Source organism: Galleria mellonella, unplaced genomic scaffold (genome assembly GCF_026898425.1).
Source record: "Galleria mellonella isolate WM207_F2 unplaced genomic scaffold, CSIRO_AGI_GalMel_v1 utg332, whole genome shotgun sequence".
Classification (NCBI taxonomy): Eukaryota; Metazoa; Arthropoda; class Insecta; order Lepidoptera; family Pyralidae; genus Galleria; species Galleria mellonella.
In genome coordinates, this window is record NW_026442080.1 from 698,311 (window position 1) to 719,829 (window position 21,519).

The following is a 21,519-nucleotide window of genomic DNA, read 5'->3' on the forward strand; positions in this document are numbered from 1 at the left end:
GGTAGAACAGTATGCAATAGCATATAGCCTACCTACAACACGTATCGGCTCGATCGTCACGATTCAAAACCAGTTACACGCTTCTTCACCACTGCCGGATAAAAGTTACAAGTTAACAATTTAACGAGAACCACATTAAATCTTATCTTTATGACAATACGGTAGAAGTTCCAACAACAACAAGTTTGTTGTGACTCGTTATAAATTAGTCAACTTCCCGTTTCGCACAATAATTGTTTAGTTCATTACCAGACATGCCCGAGAGCGCAATGAAGTCCGTTATCGTATTGTTGTTTATAATCGCAACGTGTTACTGTGCTGTTGATTTCAATGACAGACCAAGGAATTTTAGTATCGAGCTTCTTCACTACACACAACTGCAGACCGATGGCCATGTCGTCATATCACCATACGGAATCTGGACTCTCATGACAGGTGTGGCCTTAGGAGCAACCGGGAATAGTTACAACCAACTTGCAAGGGCGTTTATACTCCCGAAAAACAGGGGAAACCTGATCAAAGGCTACAAGGAACTGTCGTCGATAGTACTAAACTCAAAGACTAATGCTGTTACGCTGACCAGCAAAAACTTTGTGTTTCTCGACAACGATTTCAATGTGTACCCGGAATTCAAACGCACAATACAAAACGACTTTGACGCGTCGGTGAAAGTGCTCGACTTCCAAGATCCTAACTCTGCTAGGATCGCGAATACATACATAGAAAAATCCGGCGGACGAGTCTCAAACGTTTTACGCTCTGATGACTTCGCTGAAGCGAGAATGCTATTGACAAACGTCATATCGTTTAAAGGACTCTGGCAGTCACCTTTCAATAAGTCGGAGACGGTCGTTGAACCTTTCTACAATGAGGGAAAGACGGTGATTGGTTCCGTAAACATGATGTTCCAGAAAGGCCAGTTCCCTTATTCAAATATTAGGGAATTAGAGTCGTTTGTATTGGAGCTTCCTTATGGAGACGATGGTAAATACTCGATGATATTCATCCTGCCGTACCCGAAACTAAAAGTGAATGATGTTTACAGAAACTTTGCGAAATTCACACTAAAAGATATATTTAAGAAGCTCCAGTCTGATGTCGATGACTTCGGTTTGGAAGAGATTGATGTGAAAATCCCAAGATTTCATATTACAACGAATGTGGTGATGAACAAGCCGTTAAACGATATGGGAGTTTACGATATATTCCAGCCAAATTTGGCCAATTTTCAAAGAGTGACCAATGAAGATATCTTCGTGTCTGCAATCGTCCACAAAGCTGATATCGAGGTTACAGAGTCAGGAACTGTAGCGTCTGCGGTGTCGAGTGCTTATTTAGCCGATAGGATATCATCACCAAGTTTCTATGCGAACAGACCTTTCATATACTTTGTAATCGAAAAATCTACTACCACTGTCTTATTTGGAGGCATTTACTCTAAACCTACTGTATACTAACTAATAGAATATAATGAAATCTATTTATTTATAATTCTTTCAAAGTTTATTAATCTTTCGAACTTGTTCGATACATATGTGTCAGTAAACAGACTTATGTATTTATTAGTTGCTATATACTTTTTTGCTGGTCGTAATACTCAAGATGTAGGTTATCAATAGCAAGACTGATTACATGATGTGTTTACAATACATAATAATTTTTAGTTGAATATTAACGTGATTTCTAGAAGTCTCTAGAAGTGTATTTTAAGTTTGATTGTTATGTGACTTTATAGAAGATATTTTAATACTTTTTTACGTATAAATTATAAAAAAAAAAACTACAAAGATAATCACTGTTGCATTTTTATTTCTTATAGCCCTATTTCCTACAAATAAGGAAGTCGTTATGTTTATTGCGATGGTTAATGTAACAACTTTAAATATAAGTTATTACTGTGACTAATAATAATATTTACCTATATACCATGTAAGCATACATAGCGTGTTGCAGGAAGATCCTGGATCGCATTTTGTGATGAAAATAGGGTAGACCTATATAGAGGAAATATACAGCAGTGAACGATGGATAGGTTTTTATTTATTTATTTATTAGTACAAATATGTGTACATGGCGGACTTAATGCTAAAAGCATTCTCTCCCAGTCAACCATAGGGAAGTGTCAGAATACTGGAATGCGGTACTACTAATTATTGATATACATACATACTAAAATTACATATATAAACGAATAAATATATATGAATAATATACTATACTTATGTTTATTCAATAAAACTTAATAAAAATGTGAAGAAACAAATAATCGATTCCACTATAAAACAGTCTCATCATCATCATCTTCCTATCCTTATCCCAATCATTATTTGCGGTCGGCGTAATATATTTTTTGTCCATATTACAAAAAATTTGGACTATAGTTTTACGACCGGCCGCCTGCTTGACGTCAACCCTCTTTGGGAATCAATTTCTTTTTTTAAGTGTCCACTGCTGAGCATAAGACTTCCCCTTAGGAGGTTTTGCACGTAGTTGCTAAGCTTGGCAGTCGGATAAGACAGTCTGGTGACGACTAATAGTAATACAAGTAAAAAATCGATTGTTTCATTGAATTATTCGATTTATTACTAATTTCAAATAAAGAGTTTTTAGGTCGTAATTTCGTCAAAACATGGTTCACTTTTTATTAAATTCTATTTATTTATCTATTGAAGCAAACTATAATAATAATAATAATAATACGCCGATGAACGCCATTGCCATTACGGAGGAAGACGTGGTTGCCGCGATCCGTCGGGCTCCGAACTGGAAAAGTCCGGGGATCGACGGATTGCAGCACTACTGGTTAAAGGCGTTCTCGGCCAGCCATGCGACCTTAGCCGTGCAATTCCAGAGTGCCCTCGAAAACAGGACGCTCCCGAACTTCCTTACAACCGGGATCACTCATTTAGCTCCTAAGACGGACGATACCGCGGATCCATCTAAATATCGCCCCATCACTTGTCTTACGACAATATATAAGACGTTAACATCCGTTCTGAGCGCTAAGATCTCTCGTCATGTGTACGAGAATAAGATCCTATCTGGCGCTCAGAACGGATGCAGGGGCGGTAGCCGCGGATCGAAGGAGCTGCTCCTCATTGATGCTGTCGCTGGCCACGTGGTCAAGCGTAACCGTCGGAATTTCTCCGCCGCCTGGATAGATTATAAAAAGGCGTTCGATTCCGTGCCCCATTCATGGCTCCGGAGGATACTCGAGCTGTACAAGATCGACGGTACAGTTCGAGTGTTCTTGGAGGCATGCATGGGGCAGTGGACGACGATCCTGACTATCCAGGGCGAGCGATTGACGGATACCGCTGACCGGATAGAGATAAAGAGGGGAATATTCCAGGGCGATTGTTTGAGTCCACTTTGGTTTTGCCTGTCCCTGAATCCACTCAGTACTTTACTGGAGAATTCGGGGACTGGATTTCAGTATCGGAGAGGAGGTACACGAGTGTCTCACCTTCTGTACATGGATGACTTGAAACTGCTAGCTCCGAGCGTTGAACGCCTGACGGAGCTGCTAAATATCGTAAACGATTATAGCAGCTCTATTAGGATGGCGCTCGGAATAGACAAGTGCGCGGTCCTCCATGTGCAGAGGGGACGGGTCACTCAAACTGACGGGATCGCCACAGATCCCTCTAATATTAAAACCCTCTCCGAGGCTGAAACATACCGGTATCTGGGCATGTCACAAAACATCGGTGTGAAGGAGACGGATATGAAACAGTCAGTCCGCGAGGAATTTTTTGCGCGCCTTACAAGAGTACTGAAAAGTTCTTTGTCGGGCGCCAATAAAATCCGAGCTTATAACGGCTGGGTCATACCCGTACTCCTTTACACTTTTGGCGTGCTCAGATGGTCTCAAACCGAACTCGAAGCCCTGGATCGGAAAGTCCGCACAACTATGACCCTCCATAGAATGCATCACCCGAAATCGTCAGTCATGAGGCTGTATATCCCGCGGAAAGCTGGTGGTCGAGGCTTGTTAAGCGTTAAGACCATGCACAACCGCGAGATTGACAGCCTCAGGACATATTTTCTGGAGAAAAGAGACGAGGGTTTGCATAGAGAGGTCATAGAATGTGACAAAGGATTCACCCCTCTTTCTCTGGCTAAAGAGGACTGGCGAAAACCCGAAGTTTTGGGTACCTCTCAGCAGGAGGCCGTATGGAAAGAGAAGGAGTTGCACGGAAGGTTCTTCAAAGCCCTTCACGGGCCGTACGTAAACACGAAGACCTCCGTGCACTGGCTACAGTTCGGTGATCTCTTCGGAGAGACCGAGGGTTCTGTCTGTGCAATACAGGATCAGGTGGTTAAGACGAACAATTACCGAAAGCACATTCTGAAGGATGGCACTGAGGACATCTGTCGAGCATGTCGCCATCCCGGAGAGTCACTCAGACATGTGCTTTCGGGTTGTTCAGCTCTTGCCAACACAGAGTACTTGCACAGGCACAACCAGGTAGCCAAAATACTCCATCAAGAGCTAGCTCTGAAGTACGGCCTCGCGAATGAGAGGTTGCCGTACTATAAGTACGAGCCACAGCCGGTCCTCGAAAGCGACAGCGTCAGGCTCTACTGGGACCGATCCATCATCACGGACAGGACTGTTCTTGCGAACAAACCTGATATCGTGGTGATGGACCGGGCACTTTCGAGGGTGTTTTTGGTGGATGTCACCATACCGCATGACGAGAACCTCGTGAAAGCCGAAACCGAGAAGAAGAGAAAATATCTCGACCTGGCTCACGAGGTGACCGAAATGTGGGGGTGACATCTACCGAAATCATCCCAATCGTTATGTCGGTGAACGGTCTTATCCCAACCAGTCTGGAACAACATCTCAGACGGTTGGGATTCCGAGGCGGCTCACTCCCGGGAAAGATGCAGAAAGCGGTGCTCTTAGATTCTGCCCGCATTGTACGCCGGTTTCTCTCCCTGGGGCCCTGAACCCCGGCCGACTGTGCTTCTGCCGGGGGTTAGTTGCCATCTCCTCTCCTTAAGAGGGGAGATGAGAATTTTGGTAAAATTTAAAAATAATAATAATAATAATAATAATTTACAACAAAAATCCTTTGTAATCTTATCATATTATATTATACTAGCGACCCATGGACATTTTTACGACATTTTAAAAAGTGGTTATTGTGACATAACGATAATAGTTGGCCATATAATATCGCGAAGTTTTTTGTAGTAATTGATATTTTCTTCAATATTGTAGAACATTTTTTTGTTCTATCACCGATACTGTCCACAGCGCACGCGACGAAAGATATTTTTTAACATTTATTTTACACCTTGAGTTACATTACTAAAGTTTTAGTAAGGATCCCTAATCTTTTCTAGCAATAAATATAGCCTATGTTACTCAGGGCTGTTGTTATATCTCTGAATATAGCTTTCTAATGGTGAAAGAATTTTTGAAATCGGCAAAGTAGATTTTGAGTTTATTCATTGCAAACATACACGCAAAAATACATATCTGTCCACTTTATAAGATTAGTGTAGATAGTGTAGGTGACTCCAAATACCATGAAATACATTGTGGTTGACACTAAAAACTTTTGTGTTAATATTTTCCGTCTACTTCACCGATAATGGAAAAGACCATTAACAAACCAATTAAACCAGTCCACCTAAATGTCCCTGTCATGTGGACGAAGTAGCTGACATAACTAGTATAATACAGATAAATATGGTTACGATTGTAATCTCTAATGAGGTAATCAGAGATAATTAATAATAACAAGAGACATAAAAAGAGACCGCTTTCCATCTTGTGGACCGTCTGCTCGTTCGTTTTCCTAACAGTAAAAAGTATATATATATTGGGGTGAAAATGGAATGGTGACCTACTCGACAGCGCTATCGGTAGATATATAATGGCGGGGTACCAGTGACTGATGATGAAAATGAATGAAATCAGGTCAGTGAAGGAATGAATGGATTTTTATTTACTAAACATAAAAATAAAATATTAAATATAAATTAATTTTTTTTTTGCATTAAATAAGGTAGGTATCGGTGATCTTATATTTCATAAAGTCTCGTTCCTATTTAGCTATTACAGTATAGTATGCAAATATCCCATTTTGATAGGAACTGATTAATTAATACTAAAACAATACTAAACAGTCATGGTGATGAATTCACTAGGGTATACAATAGTTGGACATTTAAATCAACGCAGCCGGAAGTAACCTACGCCGTCACTTAAATAAATTTGAAGTTTTCGAATAATAAAAAGGAAGATTTTACATTAAAACAAGACTATCAAATGTAAACTAATTTTCAGTCTTGAAATACAATAAGTACCTGACAGGTTACTGATGGAATGTTGCTAGCAATCCATCGCAACTAATTAGTGATTAGTTAATTAGTATGGGAGGGAAGGGATTGTTAGTAATGGGTAGGTTAGTCCCCATTGCTATCAATATACGCTATCAAGTCGACCTCCACGCGATTCCCCCAAGAAACTATCATGACTATATATATTTATCGTTGAATTTTTAACAGTGGCCTAACTGACCTGTCTCTTCATCCTTACCTATCATACCTCACTGGTGCCCCGCCAGTGTATACCGATAGCACAGGCAGGGTTACCATTCTATTATCATCCATTAAAAAAAAAAACAGATAATGTGTTATTTATTTTAATTCCATATTAGTTCTATATTAATCATATTACAATTAAATTCTGAGATTATGAATATATAATTTAATTTTTTTTAATCTCTTTTTTTATCTTACATTTATTCGTAATGACAATATGACATATTAATTTCTAGATTCTAATGTTAATCTGAGGCGAGGCCCTAATATCCTAATCTCTCAAAATGTCAGAATTAAATTGTTTATTTTTTTTTATAAAGGCCGATTGATATACTACCAATAAATTGACATTTGTAAATAACAGTTGACTAATTATAAACTAAACATCATAACCTTCAAGAAAAGAGTATATTCCTTTTTAAAAGGCCGGCAGCACACCTGCAATGCCGTTGGTGTTGCGGGTGATCATGGGCGGCCGTAGTCACTTACCAACAGATGAGCCGCATGCTCGTTTGCCCCATGTGTTATAAAACAAAACGTGCCCCAATTGTAAGAGTACAACAAGGTTAACATACTAAACTTAACATACATATAACTAAAGTGACCAACTATACTCATTTACTGAGTTTTGTACTCTTTTTTTGCAAACCGTACTCTTTTCTTTTTTTTACAATACAGGGAGCAAATGAGCATGCAGCTCACCTGATGGTAACTGACTACCGCCGCCCATATTCACCCACAACACCAGTGGCATTGCAGATGTGCTGCCGGCCTTTTATAAAGGAATATACTCTTTTCTTGAAGGTTATGTTGTCGTATCGATTCGGAAATACTGCTGTTGGAAGTTGATTCCAAAGAATGGTTGTGCGTGGAAGAAAATGCTCATCCTGTATTCTGAAAGTACTCATTTGTAATTCTAAAACATTTTTTTAGATTATTTTACTTCAATTTTATTAATTAAATATTTAAAATTATTTTAACAGTGATTTGAATTTCATTAGAATTTCAGTAGAACATATCCCACTTTAAAATTTAAAAGTTTTAATAGAAATTTCCTTATGTTGTCCACTAGGCAATAATGCTGCTGTTGAAAGGATATTTTTACTAGGGAATGATTATTGGAGCAGTGAGAAGTCGCAACTCTGTAAAAACATTATCTGCCGTCTTAACAGATAAATTTAATATGCAAAATGAAAGTTGTTCGGATGTGGCTACATTATTAGACGAACATCCTCATTTAAAAGAAAATAAAGTTTTGATCGCTTTTTCTTCTTTTTTTTCACCTATGAAATACTTGCAATGTATACTCTTTTTGAACAAAAAATAGTTGGTCACCTTAATATAACTGTATAAACTAAGCTCCTTGTTCTTTTTCCGCCTTATTCATAAAAACTAAAACGTCCTACAAACCTACTTTAAATATTACAGTATTTTGTCACTTTCTTTCAAATTGAGAATTTAGTACAAAAGAAAGAGACAAAAGTTCAATAGCTAAAATAGGTTTATGAGAAGTTTGACGTTTTTATGAATAAGAGGGTTTTTTTTTATGGGTGACAATGGAATGATAACCCTGCTGCACTATCGGTATACGCTGGCGGGGCACCAATGAAAGGCGATAGGTGAGGATGAAAGCAGAGCAGTTAGCCCATCGTGAGGATTTCTCCAAGAAATAACCACAACAGCTTTCAAGGGGAACCGTATGGAGATCAACCTGATCGACATTACTAGCAATGGGGCTGTTAAATCCAAATATCTCTAAAAACCTAACTGCGGTTGCCAACCTGTCTATCAAGCTTGGCAACTACTAGCAAAACTCCCTTTATTGGGAAGACTTATGTCCAGCAGTGGACAGTTAACGGCTGAAATAATAATACATATATATCAATGACCGATACAAACAAATATACTCATGAACAAAAATATTTGTATTGTATGGAAATCGAATCCGCGAACAATAGGTAAGTCGCTTTGTTACCAATAGAATCTGTCAATGTCAAGTCTGTACAATAGGGAATGTTCCAAGAAATATATGCCCTGATTCCATCGTCATCCTTTTACCATTGTACCTCTCGTCATAGAGTTGAAGGCTTTTTTTATACAACTTAGAATGGAAAATAAGCTGACGGCCCACCTGATGGAAAGTGGTAACCGTCGCCTATACACATGAGCAGTACCATGGACATAACAGAGTATACTGTTTCGCCCATGATACTCCAACGCAACGCACAAGCAACTCCTCTCGTGTTCATGGGCGATGGTTTCTTTTTTAATGAGTGATAATGAAATGGTAATCCCGCCTGCGCTTTCGGTATACACTGGCCGGGCACCATTGAGAGATGATATGTGAGGATGAAGCAGGTCAGTTAGCCCATCGTGACGAATTCAACAAGAATTATTGCTAACAATCCCTTTCCCTCCCATGGGTGACGGTAGCCACTTTCTATCAAGTGGGCCGTCTGCTCTTTGCCTCTATAACAATAAAAAAAAAACTACATCACTAACATCATCGATATTCGTATTATTTATAATTTTATGTTCAATATTTACTAACTATACTTGTAAAGAGTGCCTAGTAATAAGTTATTATTTATAAAAACTTAACAATAGCATACAAACCGGTTATTACATCAGCACGAGCATTTAGAACGACAATGACATTGGCCAGATATTATTATAATAAACGAAGGTTGTTTTAATTATCTCGTCACTGGCCGTAATCCGCTTGGTTTTGCTCGGTTACAATGAAAAAAAAAAACAAAATTAGTGACGTACCTATTCAAGTCTTTTGGGGGGAAAGGAATGGAGTTTAGTTAGCAATGGAGTTTGATAGCCCCATTGCTAGCAATATGCCTTATTAGGTCGACCTCCATATGGTTCCCCCTGGAAACCATCGTGAACAATTCTTGTTGAATTCGTCACGATGGGCTAACTGACCTACTTCATCCTCACCTATCATCCTTCACTGGTGCCCCGCCGGTGTATACCGATAGCGCGGGCGGGGTTGCATTCCATTATCATCCATTAAAAAAAAAATCAAGTCTTTTTTAGTTTGTAGGCTGTATGGCTCAGTACCTTTGCCTTTCCTTGAGTGGGATAAATTAAACTACTACTACTTTTTTAGTTTGGTGTCATCATCATATCGGCCTTTAACTGTCCACTGCTGTACATAAGCCTCCCCCTTGGAGGATTTTATCAGTAGTTGCCATGCTTGGCAGGCGGATTAACAACTGCAATCAGGCTTTAGAAATGTTTTAAGAGGGACGCTGTTGCCCGTCCCTCGTCCTCCTTTAGTCGCTTCTTACGACACCCGCGAAAAAATAAGGGGTGGCCTATTCTATTCCGGGACCACACGGTTAATTGGTTTTGCTCGATAACAATAAAAATTAGTGATGTTCCTATTCGATCTTTTTAGTTTGGTGTTCCAATATTACCGTTAATTTTTTTTTAAGAGATGGTAATGAAATTGTAGCTACACCTGCGCTAACGCTGGCGAGGCACCAGTGAGGGACGATAGGGGAGTATGAAAAGGCAAGTCAGTTAACCTATCGTGATGAACATATCTGGAATTCAGCACGATGGTTTCCAGGGAGGACTACGTGGAGGTCGACCTGACAGGGTATATTATTAATAATGGGACTGCTAGTCCGCATTACTAACAATCCCTGCCCTCCAGATTATATGTTATTTTATATTAAAATTGTATTTATTATTACTATATGGCACTGTATTAAAGAAACTTATCTATATGGATAAATTAATGCATAAAGTGAGATATGTTAAAAACTGAAGTAATGCACATAAAGAGAAAATTCATAATACAAATCTAGTAAGCTCCTACGATACTTTGATACCTTAGTTTGGTAATAATTCATATTTATAATCTATATAACAATGACACTGCAGTAATCACAGTTGGTTGGTTTGACAAGAGCGAAAGGGATTGTTTGTAATGGGGATTAATGGCTCTATTGCTAGCAAGTCAGTCAGGTCGACCTCCACGCGGTTCCTCCTGGAAACCATCGTCAACCTAACTGACACACTTTCATTACAGGCATCATCCGTCACTAATACCCCGCCAGCGTATATCGAAAACACAGGCGGGGTTACCATTCCATTATCGCCATTAGTTTGTTTGACAACACAAATGTCAGTAATTGATTGACAGTATGACAGTTGAATGACAATTCGTTCACATTTCAATTTCATTCAAATTGCAATGTTTTGATTTCTATAAATTTATAACCTCTCTGGCGGGGTAATCCCGTAAATTTAAATCAAAATTTAATATATATTTCCTTTCTATATGTCTAGACACAGATAATCTAATAATAGTCATTATTCTAGTCGTCACTTATACATTATCGTATTTGAATTTTATACTTAACCAAAAATTCTAGAAATAATGTTCCGTAAGACCTTTTTGGTGTGTAAATCGCAATTTTGGAAGAAACATTTATTACCTAATGTGTTGTGTAATAAAACATTGGTCAGAACACATAATTATATCGGTAAGTAATATACTTTTGTTATTTTATGTCAAGAAACATAACCTATTTTTCGTAACTGAACATCGCTCTTACAGAAAGAAATAAATACAAAGGCCTTTATTTTTATATATATCGCTTGCTTAATCCACTGTATCAAAGTCTTTTATTAGTTTTTACTTACAATCTCACCCGCGGTTATAATTTATTCCGGTCTATCAATATCTATCAATGTATTAGGCATGGTAATGTGGATACCGATTCGATATCTATGTATTGAGTTCCTTTGGATAATGATGGCGCCTATATTGGTCGAATATACAGTTTTATACTTCTACGGATATCATCGTTTTTCAATAATATTGTAACCAATATTTTTGTTCCAAATAAAGAATTATTATTATTGGTCTAATATCTGTCTCCGAATATGTTTAAAGTCGGTTATCCAATATTATTTTTTGGATAACAGACTTAACATACTTATTATTGGACCCATATATGGATATTGTAACTTCAATTTTTTTTTAATGGATGATAATGAAATGGTAACCCCACTATGGTATACACTTGTGGGGCACCAGTGTGTGAAAATAGGGTCACAATTACCAGAGGGAGACTTTTTACAAAAGTTGTTTGCGTGGGTACCTCTATCCCATTTGTGTTTCAACTGTGAAGCAGTTATGTTTGCATGGCTATGTTTCTCTTTGAAGGGTGGGATATGGTGTGAATTTACAGGGTACAGAGGAATAACACCTGAGTCCTCAGGAATGGCAATGCATGGGGAATATCATGAGCGAAACAATATACTCCGTAATGTCCATGGTACTGCCTATGTCTATAGGAGATGGTTAACACTTTCCATCAGATGAGCCGTCAGCTTGTTTGCCATTCTAAATTGTGTAAAAAAAAATTATTTATAAATAAACCTTTTAACAAATGATGGTAATAATTGAGATAAATTAACAGAAAATCAGTTAAATGCTTCATGTGATAAAAAAAATATATTTTTATTACATAACATTCTAAAAAGTTTAAAATAGCTCTAAAAAAATATTTAATCCCAAAGAGTTATTATGCGCTACAGGAATTTTTCAATGAAAAAAGTTAGTTGTGTTTGTGCCTGTTTGTTTTAATTTAATGATGATTTTTTTTTATTTTTTATGCTAATCGACGATACATATATATAATGTAAAAATTTTGTTATGTAGTTTATATAATATTTATTAATGTGATCGCTGTGCCCTTTCAGGGTTCATGTTGATTCTATACTTTTAGTAAATTAAGACCAATATTGTTACAACATGTAATAGCAATAAATAAATATAAATAAAATGAATGAATATATTTTATAATGTAATAATGTGTTCTATTGTGCATTTTGTTAAAAAAAAGTATAAGTGTAGTGAATACTTTTATTACAGGTTTAACTTCCAGAATTTACAATACAAGTGATTTACAACATTTTAAAAGTAATGAACGCATTTGTTCACACCTAAATTGTTTATGTACAAAACATAGATACTACTCAAATATATTAAGTGGAGATGTAACAGAGCTACAGAAATCTCAGTGTGAAAGAGGTAAGAATATTGTAAATACTTTATTGATAATATGTTTTTACTCCAGTTACTTAGTCCAGGTATATTTTTGTTTTAATGGGTGAAACTGGCATGGTAACCCTGCCAGCGCTATCGGTATACACTGGCGGAGTACCAGTGAGAGGTGATAAGATAGAGGATGAAAAGGCAAGTCAGTCAGCCCATGGTGGCAAATTCAACAAGAATTATTAACAATTACTTTCATGGAGGTGGACCTGATAGGGTATATTTGTAGCAGTGGGGACTAACCTCCCTATTACTAACAATCTCTTCTCCCCAGTCTAGATATTTAGTAAGGGACAGCCAAAACTCCTTGTTTATGAATTATTGATTCAGAAAATATCTGTACTAAAATGATCTATAGCATAGGTAGGTTCTTTGTTTTTATCATCATCATGATGAACTTAATGGATGAGGGATGGGCAGCAGTGTACTTCTTAAAACATCACCAAAACCTAATTGCGGTTGCTAACTTGCTAAGCGTGGCAACTACTGGCAAACCCCCCCTAATGGGAGAAGCTTATGTTCTACTGTGGATAGTTAATGGGTGATATGATGAGATTCTTAGATTTACGTATAATGTACGATTTATGATGAACGAAATGCTAATTCCATGTTACCAGAGGTAGACTTTGTACAAAAGTTGTTTGCTTGGACACCTCTGTTCCATTCGTGTTTCTACTGTGAAGCAGTTGTCTTCGGCATGGCTGTGTTTCGGTTTGAAGGGTAGGATATGGTAATAAATTTACAGGGTACAGAGGAATAACACCGTGGCAACGCATAGGGGGTATCATGGGCGAAACAGTATATTCTGTTATGTCCATGGTACTGCTCTTGTCTATAGGAGACTGTTACCACTTTCCATCAGGTTTTACTGACTTTCCGTCAGCTTAGTTGCCATTCTAAGTTGCATAAAAAAATAAATATTATATATCAATTTCGGTATGAACAAAAACACGAAATTGATCCCGAAACTTTGGAATTTCATTTCATGGTTATCCCAGAAGTCTGTAGCTGGGCAGTAATTTGTCGAGCTGAATTACGACTGGCTGATTTAGGATTTCTAACAGAGGGCCTACCATGAACTATTTTCCGAAATTTCGGGCACGAACGAAACAGAAATTTGATGTTAAAATTGTATAATACATGCCGTTTAAAATTATAAATAAATGTAAAAATATCATTCTTCTGGGCTATCAGGATAGAATTTATAATGAACGAAATGTTAAGCTTCATTTACTGGGTCGATTTTGGTACGAACAAAAACACGAAATTGAGCCCGAAAATTCGGATTTTCGTTTCATGTTAGACCACCAGTATATAGTCGTAATACTTTGAATTTCAAATGGTTTGAATGGTAATAAACAATATTGCAATTGGGCAATAATATGCTTATATGCTAAAGTTTTAACAATACGAAGCAGCAGATTAAAATGAGTGATTAATGCAATAAATATTTTTACAGAGTTAAAGAAAATAGTAGAGCTGTTCCCACAACCGCGTGTGACACTTAACGAGCTGACCACAAAGACTCCACAGAAGATCTTTGAAGTACATTACAGACAGATATCCTCGGCGCCCAAGGGTCGGAGGAAGGCTGCCGTGAACAATGATTGGATATGTACATACTCTTTCATTTGGCCGGAGAAAATGAAGTTTGAATGGTATGTAAGTCAATATATATTTTTTACTATTTTTTTTTTATACGACTAAGAGTGGCAAACAAGCTGACGGCCCACCTGATGGAAAGTGGTAACCGTCGCATATAGACATGAGCAGTACTATGGACATAACAATACACACACATACTGTTTCGCCCATGATACCCCCCATGCGTTGCCATTCCTGAGGACTCAGGTGTTATTCCTCTGTACCCTGTAAATTCACGCCATATCCCACCCTTCAAACCGAAACACAACTGCTTCACGGTAGAAACACGAATGGGACAGAGGTACCCAAGCTATCGACTTTTGTACAAAGTCTCTCTCTGGTAAAAATACTAACTACTATCTGCGACTTTCTTCACATGTCTGGGATATGTTTATTAACTGGAATAAAAAGTACTTATCACCAGACAATTCTGGGATGGGCATAGCCCACTGTTCCCTCGCTCTCCCCCCCTATTGTAATTACGCCTATTTGCGGGGTTGACTGTACTCTTTTTTAAACCATCTGGACTGGAATTACAGTCGTAAGCTTATATACAATCACTTGTTCCAGTACAGCAATATCAAAACGTCAGGCAGCGGAAAAGGCTGCCATACAAGCTCTACACTGGTTATATTATAACAAAAGGATAGATAGTAAGGGCTCGCCCATATATGATGAAGTTGTTCTGAACGAGTTACGGACCAAACTTAACGAGTCGATAGAGGTATCGATAAGTGACAGCTCCGTGGAACGGATTGAAAGAATATGGAAGGATTATGAAGAGAGTATAAGTAAGTTTTTTTTAACCAACTGATGGCCCAGTTGATGGAAACTGGTGATTGTCGCCTATAGACATAAACAGTTCCATGCACATCATAGAATCTACTGTGCTTTATGTGTTGCCATTTCTGAAGACTATAGTATTATACCTCGTTACCCTGTAATTTCAATGTCAAAACTAAAACCTGATGGCACATCTGATGGAAAGTGGTAACTGTTGCACATAGACATGAGCAGTACCATGCACATAACAGGGTATACTGTTTCCATTGCCGCCCATGATACCTCCCATGTGTTGCCATTCCTGAGATTTTTTTTGATTGGTGAAAATGGTATGCTAACCCCGCCTGCACTAACGGGATACGCTGGCGGAGCACCAGTGAAGGGTGATAGATGAGGATGAAAACAGGTTAGTTAGCCCATCATGATGAATTCATCAGGAATTAACCATGATAGTTTCCAGGGAGAACCGCGAGGAGATCAACCTGGTTGGGTATATTGCTAGCAATGGGATTCTCAGTCTCCATTACTAACAATCCCTTTCCTCCCATTCCTGAGGTATTATACCTCTGTACCCTAATTTTATTTTTTTTTTCTTGAATTTACAATTCAATTCGAATAAAAAGAGAGAACGGTAACATGTATAGCTGATTCAATAATTAATGTTTTTGCACCCTATGTTGTTAATTTGTGATAGAAATAAATATGTATATTTACTATTTACTTACTTTGCTATGACGTGGTCTACCATGAAATGAAATTCCGAAATTTCGGGCTCAATTTCGTGTTTTTGTTCGTACCGAAATCGACCCAGTTAATGGAGCTTAACATTCCGTTTATCATAAATCCTATCCTAATAGTCCAGAGGAACGATATTTAAACATTTTTAATAATTTTAAAAGGCATGTATTATGTAATTTTAACATCAAATTTCTGTTTCGTTCGTCCCCGAAATTTCGAAAAATATTTCATGGTAGGCCCTCAGAGTATTTTTTGATTATTCAATCACAAATATTGTAAATATTTCAATAGTTATTGAAAATTAACAGATAACTGGACACTGGCACTTTCAGTTTCGGTATGAACTCTCTTAACATCTAAACTTATTGTTTTTCCTACTATCTCACAGAGGACGTATATGAAGCAACGTTTAAAAATGCGAAGCATTCGGTAGTAACGCCTGCCGTTTTAACTAGAGACTCAACAATTGATGAAGGTATGTTTGAAATATTCGTTTTTATATCTATAATATTTTTTAAGTTTACTGATTATTTACAACTTTATTAGCAGTAAGTTTTTATACTATCGCAGTGACCACACTTAGTGGGGTAGGCAGCAGCGTTCACAAAGCCTAACTGCAGTTGCCAATTCACTTACCAAGCGTGGCAACTACTGACAACCCCCCCACCCCCTTATGGGAAGGTTCACGAGTAGGCAGTTAGTGGCTGATATAATAATAATAATAAACTATCGCAGTCCATGTATCTGTCTTTATATTTAAAACTTAAAGGGTTCAAATTTTTTTTAGTAAATATTAAATTATGTGCAACACCTAATAGTTCTGTCTTAATACCACAGTATAAATAATAGTACTAAAATACAGTATGGACACTTCCCTTGCACCCACTACGATCTAAACTCATCCCCTCTCAAAGATTCGTCAGCATTCAAATTTATTTTTCCGCGCTAATCGTACTACACATACACACACACACACATTGTCACATGTACAGGTGGTACTTATTTCTGTAGTTGTAACAAGTACAGATCGTGGCACTTTTGTCATAAATGATTGGGGTATTTAATACATAAATTTAAAATATCTTGTATTGTATTGTAAAAATCTTTATTGTACATAACTCAGATTAAATACTAGTAAATGATTTAGTATACAATGGCGGACTTATCCCATAAAGGGATCTCTTACAGTCAACCTTTGAGAAGCTGAAAGAAAACTGTAGAATGTATAAGGGTAATAACCGTACAATTAAAGATAAACTAAATAATACCCAGTAAAAAAAAATTGAATATATAACACAATAAAAACAGCTCTATATACCTACATATGTAAATAATAAAAGTAAATTAATAATAATATAACATTAATAAATAAAAACTTATACACATACACATATATATATATATATATATATATATATATATATATATATATATATATATACACTCCTACATACACATACATGTATACATAATAAATACATATATCCACAATTGGCTCAATGAAGAGGGATTTTCAAAATAAAATTTTATGATACCTGCTTTAAAAGATTTCAGCGATTGTGCCATCTTTAAGTTATTAGGAAGTGAATTCCAGAGACGTGCAGCATGTACAGTAAATGACATGGCATAGCTTTGAGTATTAAAACAAGGCAAATCTATAATGAAGTCATATCTTAATTTGTTTAAAAAATTGTTATAACGCCATCTAGTGAAGCAGTGGGAATTATGGTACAGAATAATTGGGATGGAAATATAAAAAGCAAACTCAAAGCATACTTATTGTACTTTTATTTGGAGTGGTTACCTGGTCTATTTTGCAGAGGGCGCTAATAATATTATTTTCATGTAGATATAAATAATGAAAAACCGTTTCCTGTTTACCGTAAATTATAACCTATTTAATTGTACTAAATTAGTAATATTTGGAGTTGCAATGCAGATGGCTCAGGTCCATTCCTTATGGCAGTCTATGTGGGAGGCCTATGTTCAGCAGTAGATAGTAAATGAACTCCCCCATAGACTACCACAAGGCGTTCCTTATAGCAGTCTATAATGGTCCTGTTGGACCATTCCTTATGGCATTTTACATTCTGAGGGGGATTTTGCTAGTAATAACCATGCTTAGCAGACAGTGGCAACTGTAGTTAGGCTATGATGGTGTTTTAAGAGGGAAGTTCTTGCCCATCCTTCGACCATGAAGGTACCTTAGTCGCCTCTTACGACACCCACTGGAAAGGAAGGGGTGGGCCATTCTATACCGGGATCACATGGCAAACGGATTGTGCTCAGAGGAATTATTCAATATGATGCCTGCGGCCACTTTCTATCATCGTACGGCTCGCCATCGACAGGGAGTTCACCCTCATACCTTATAGTCTAAATGATCGCGTACAACGCGGTTTCAGAGATGTTTTCTCTGTTTATGGAATGAGCTCCCTGCCGATGTTTTCCCAAGAGACTACAGCATGGGGTTCTTCAAAAGGGGAGTAAAGAGGTTTCTTCAGGCTCGGCAACGCGCGCATAATACCTCTGGTATTGCAGACGTTCATAGGCTACGGTAACCGCTTACCATCAGGTGGGCCGTATGCTTGTTTGCCACCTCAGTGGTATAAAAAAAAAATTTACCTATAGTTGTTTTATAAGTATTTTTTTGTTGCAGATGATTTCTCTGAAGACGACTTAAGAACAAGAGGTGGCATTGAAGTGGCGGATATGTCAGGTATGGTGAAGTTTTAGATCATATACCGGGTTAGTTTGTACAGACATAGGCATCAGCTACAGGGGGAGAAGGGAAGCCCTAAATTCGCTAAGAATATATAATATATATTACATAATTAATATAGTTACACTATTGTATTTTTTTTTAATGGGTGATAATGGAATGGTAACCCCGTTTGCGCTGACGGTATACGCTGGCGGGACACCAGTCAGGCGTGATTGATGAGGATGAAAAAAGCATGTGAGTTAGCCCATCTTGTGAATACAATAGAATTCAACTCTAGCAATGGGATTGTTAGTCCACATCACTAACAATCCCTTAAAATCCGTCGAGTAGTTTTTGTTTCTATAACGAACATACAAACAGATAGACAAAAATTTTACTGATTGCATTTTTGGCACCAGTATCGATCACTAATCACCCCCTGATAGTTATTTTGGAAATATATTTCATGTACAGAATTGACCTCTCCACAGATTTATTATAAGTATAGATTAAAACATTTAATCATTTTTAAGTTTTAGTTAATGAAAGGGATGGCCTATTCTGTGCCACCACTACCACACACTAGTCGGCCCGTCAGTTTCTTAATGTTACAAATTACTTAAAAACAATTCTTATTTTCTAACAGAGAAAGTCCAAATTCACCCAGTATACGGGAAGAGTATCACGCCACCCTCAGAGTCCACATTAGCGCGAAGGGAACGAACCCTGCGACAGAAGTTCGAAGAGTACGAAGAAATGCTGACTCCTCTTCCGATTGATGGATATGCGTAAGTATTATTAGCATTATCTGTCCACTGCTGGACATAGGCCCATAGACTGTCATAAGCAACGGGCCCATTCCTTGCCAGAACTTGCCGGTTGCCAGACTTGGCTCTTGAAATTGTAAAAAAAATCGATTAATGAACCCGACAGTACAGTATAGTGCAAAACTCCACGCGGTTCCCCCTGGAAACCATCGTGGTTCATCATTAATTCTTGGGGAATTCATCAGGATAGACGTCTCTAGATATGAATAGCACAAGAGATGTCACAGTATACACTGTGACTCCCTTGATTCGAAATCAAATCATCTTTATTTAAATAGACTAGTTAGTAGACTAGATAGTTTACAAGCACTTTTAAATGGTAATTTTTTTTTAATGAAATTAGGGTTACTATGTCTAAAATTATATTGTCATTAAAAAGCCTGTGCATGATCGAGTAACACCATGCACGCGGGAGGAAAGGGATTGTTAGTAATGGAGACTGAGAATCCCATTGCTAGCAATATACCCCACCAGGTCGACCTCCTCGCAGTTCTCCCTGGAAACTTTCATGGTTAATTCCTGATGAATTCATCATGATGGGCTAACTGGCCTGTTTTCATTCTCATCTATCACCCTTCACTGGTGCTCCGCCAGGGTATTCCGTTAGCGCAGGCGGGATTACCATACCATTTTCACCCATCAAAAAAAAACACCATGCACGCTTTTCATTCAAATAATAGTTTAGAGCAGTGTTTCCCACTTGTTTTTGTGCCATGCCCCACTTGAACATTTCTATAATTTTTCAAGACAAAGTTTACTTGACGGCTCTTAATACCCAGTTGATATTTTGGTAATGTCAAACGAAATTATACCTAATAAATATTTACAGCACTGTTTTAATTTACTTTTTTTTTTGATAAATTTGGCACCGATATCTACTCGTAGCATTGCATTTAAATAGCCCGGAGCAAGAGGGTTCAAATCGCTTCGAATCCATTTTTAATTGGCCCAATCAAATTGGGCAAATCGCTATATCCCACCCTTCAAACCGAAACACAGCCATGCAAACATAACTGTTTTACGGTTGAAATACGAATGGGACAGAGTTACCTTAGCAAACGACTTTTGTGCAAAGTTTCCCTCTGTCTCCATACCCTGTAATTTCACTATCATGCCCCAATCTTCAAATCTAAAAACAGCCATGCAAGCAGAGCTGCTTCACGGCAGAAACACAAGTGGAAAATAGATACCCAAGTAGAGGACTTTATACAAAGTCTTCCTCTGATAAACTTAATTAACCATTATTTTTTATATATATATTACTGAATTAATTATATGTAATATTATTTATTTACATATATCTTTTATGTATAAACAAGTAAATAAAATCACTATACATATTAAAAGCGATATCTAGTACTAAACCAAAGATAATGGGGGAAAGGGATTGTTAGCAACGGAGTTTGACAGCCCCATTGCTAGCAATATGCCTTATTAGGTCGACCTCCACGTGGTTCCCCCTGGAAACCATCGTGAACAATTCTTGTGGAATTTGTCACGATGGGCTAACTGACCTGCTTCATCCTCACCTATCATCCTTCACTGGTACCCCACTGGTGTATACCGATAGTGCGGGTGGGGTTACCATTTCATTATCATCAATTAAAAAAAAAACCAAAGATAATATATAAGTACTAAGCAAAGCCTGTGCTACATTCTTAAAAACTTTTTTTATAAAAACACACAAATGTACTCATTAAAATCAATATTTATATTAAGCCGAGATCGAACGCGCTACCATCGGAAAGTAAAGCATTGTGCTGAGCCGTTAGACCACTCGGATAGATAGTCAGACATATGATCACGCGGACGAAGTCGCGGATAAAAACTAGTATAGTAGTAATTCGGTCCAATATTTGGGGGGAGAAGAGATTGTTAGTAATGCGGATTATCAGATCCATTGCTAATAATATACCCTAACAGGTCGACCTCCCCGTAGTCTCCCCTGGAAACCATCGTGCTGAATTCCAAGTGTATTCATCACGATGGGCTAACTGACCTACCTTTTCATCCTCACCTATTATCTGTCACTGGTGCCCCGCCAGCGTATACCGTTAGCGCAGGCGGGGTTACCATTCCATTACCATCCATTAAAAAAAAAACTCGGTCCAATAAGTAGAATAAATTCTAACCTACACATGTCTCCAGTGCAAAAAACACAGCATAGACAA

General features: G+C 37.6%; 2 protein-coding genes across 2 annotated transcripts in view; both read left to right on the forward strand.

Annotated features, from left to right (window-relative positions):
• Window positions 1-207: 207 nt before the first annotated feature.
• Window positions 208-1,795, forward strand: LOC113509391 (serine protease inhibitor 77Ba-like). The gene has a single exon (XM_026892725.3). The coding sequence runs from the start codon at window positions 255-257 to the stop codon at window positions 1,455-1,457; it is 1,203 nt and encodes a 400-aa protein (XP_026748526.1). The 5' UTR covers window positions 208-254; the 3' UTR covers window positions 1,458-1,795.
• Window positions 1,796-10,783: 8,988 nt separating this feature from the next.
• Window positions 10,784-21,519, forward strand: part of LOC113516547 (ATP-dependent RNA helicase DHX30-like) — a 30,027-nt gene continuing 19,291 nt past the window's right edge. Inside the window, exons 1-7 of the mRNA XM_052896762.1 lie at window positions 10,784-11,072; window positions 12,470-12,628; window positions 14,112-14,310; window positions 14,867-15,087; window positions 16,206-16,292; window positions 18,477-18,536; window positions 19,168-19,309. Of these exons, the coding sequence (XP_052752722.1) occupies window positions 10,967-11,072; window positions 12,470-12,628; window positions 14,112-14,310; window positions 14,867-15,087; window positions 16,206-16,292; window positions 18,477-18,536; window positions 19,168-19,309 (974 nt within the window). The 5' untranslated portion in view covers window positions 10,784-10,966. The remainder of the gene's footprint in view (window positions 11,073-12,469; window positions 12,629-14,111; window positions 14,311-14,866; window positions 15,088-16,205; window positions 16,293-18,476; window positions 18,537-19,167; window positions 19,310-21,519) is intronic.

Bases quoted from the DNA above. Each gene is read 5' to 3' on its own strand.
- LOC113509391 (XM_026892725.3), top strand. From the start codon at position 255: ATGCCCGAGAGCGCAATGAAGTCCGTTATCGTATTGTTGTTTATAATC.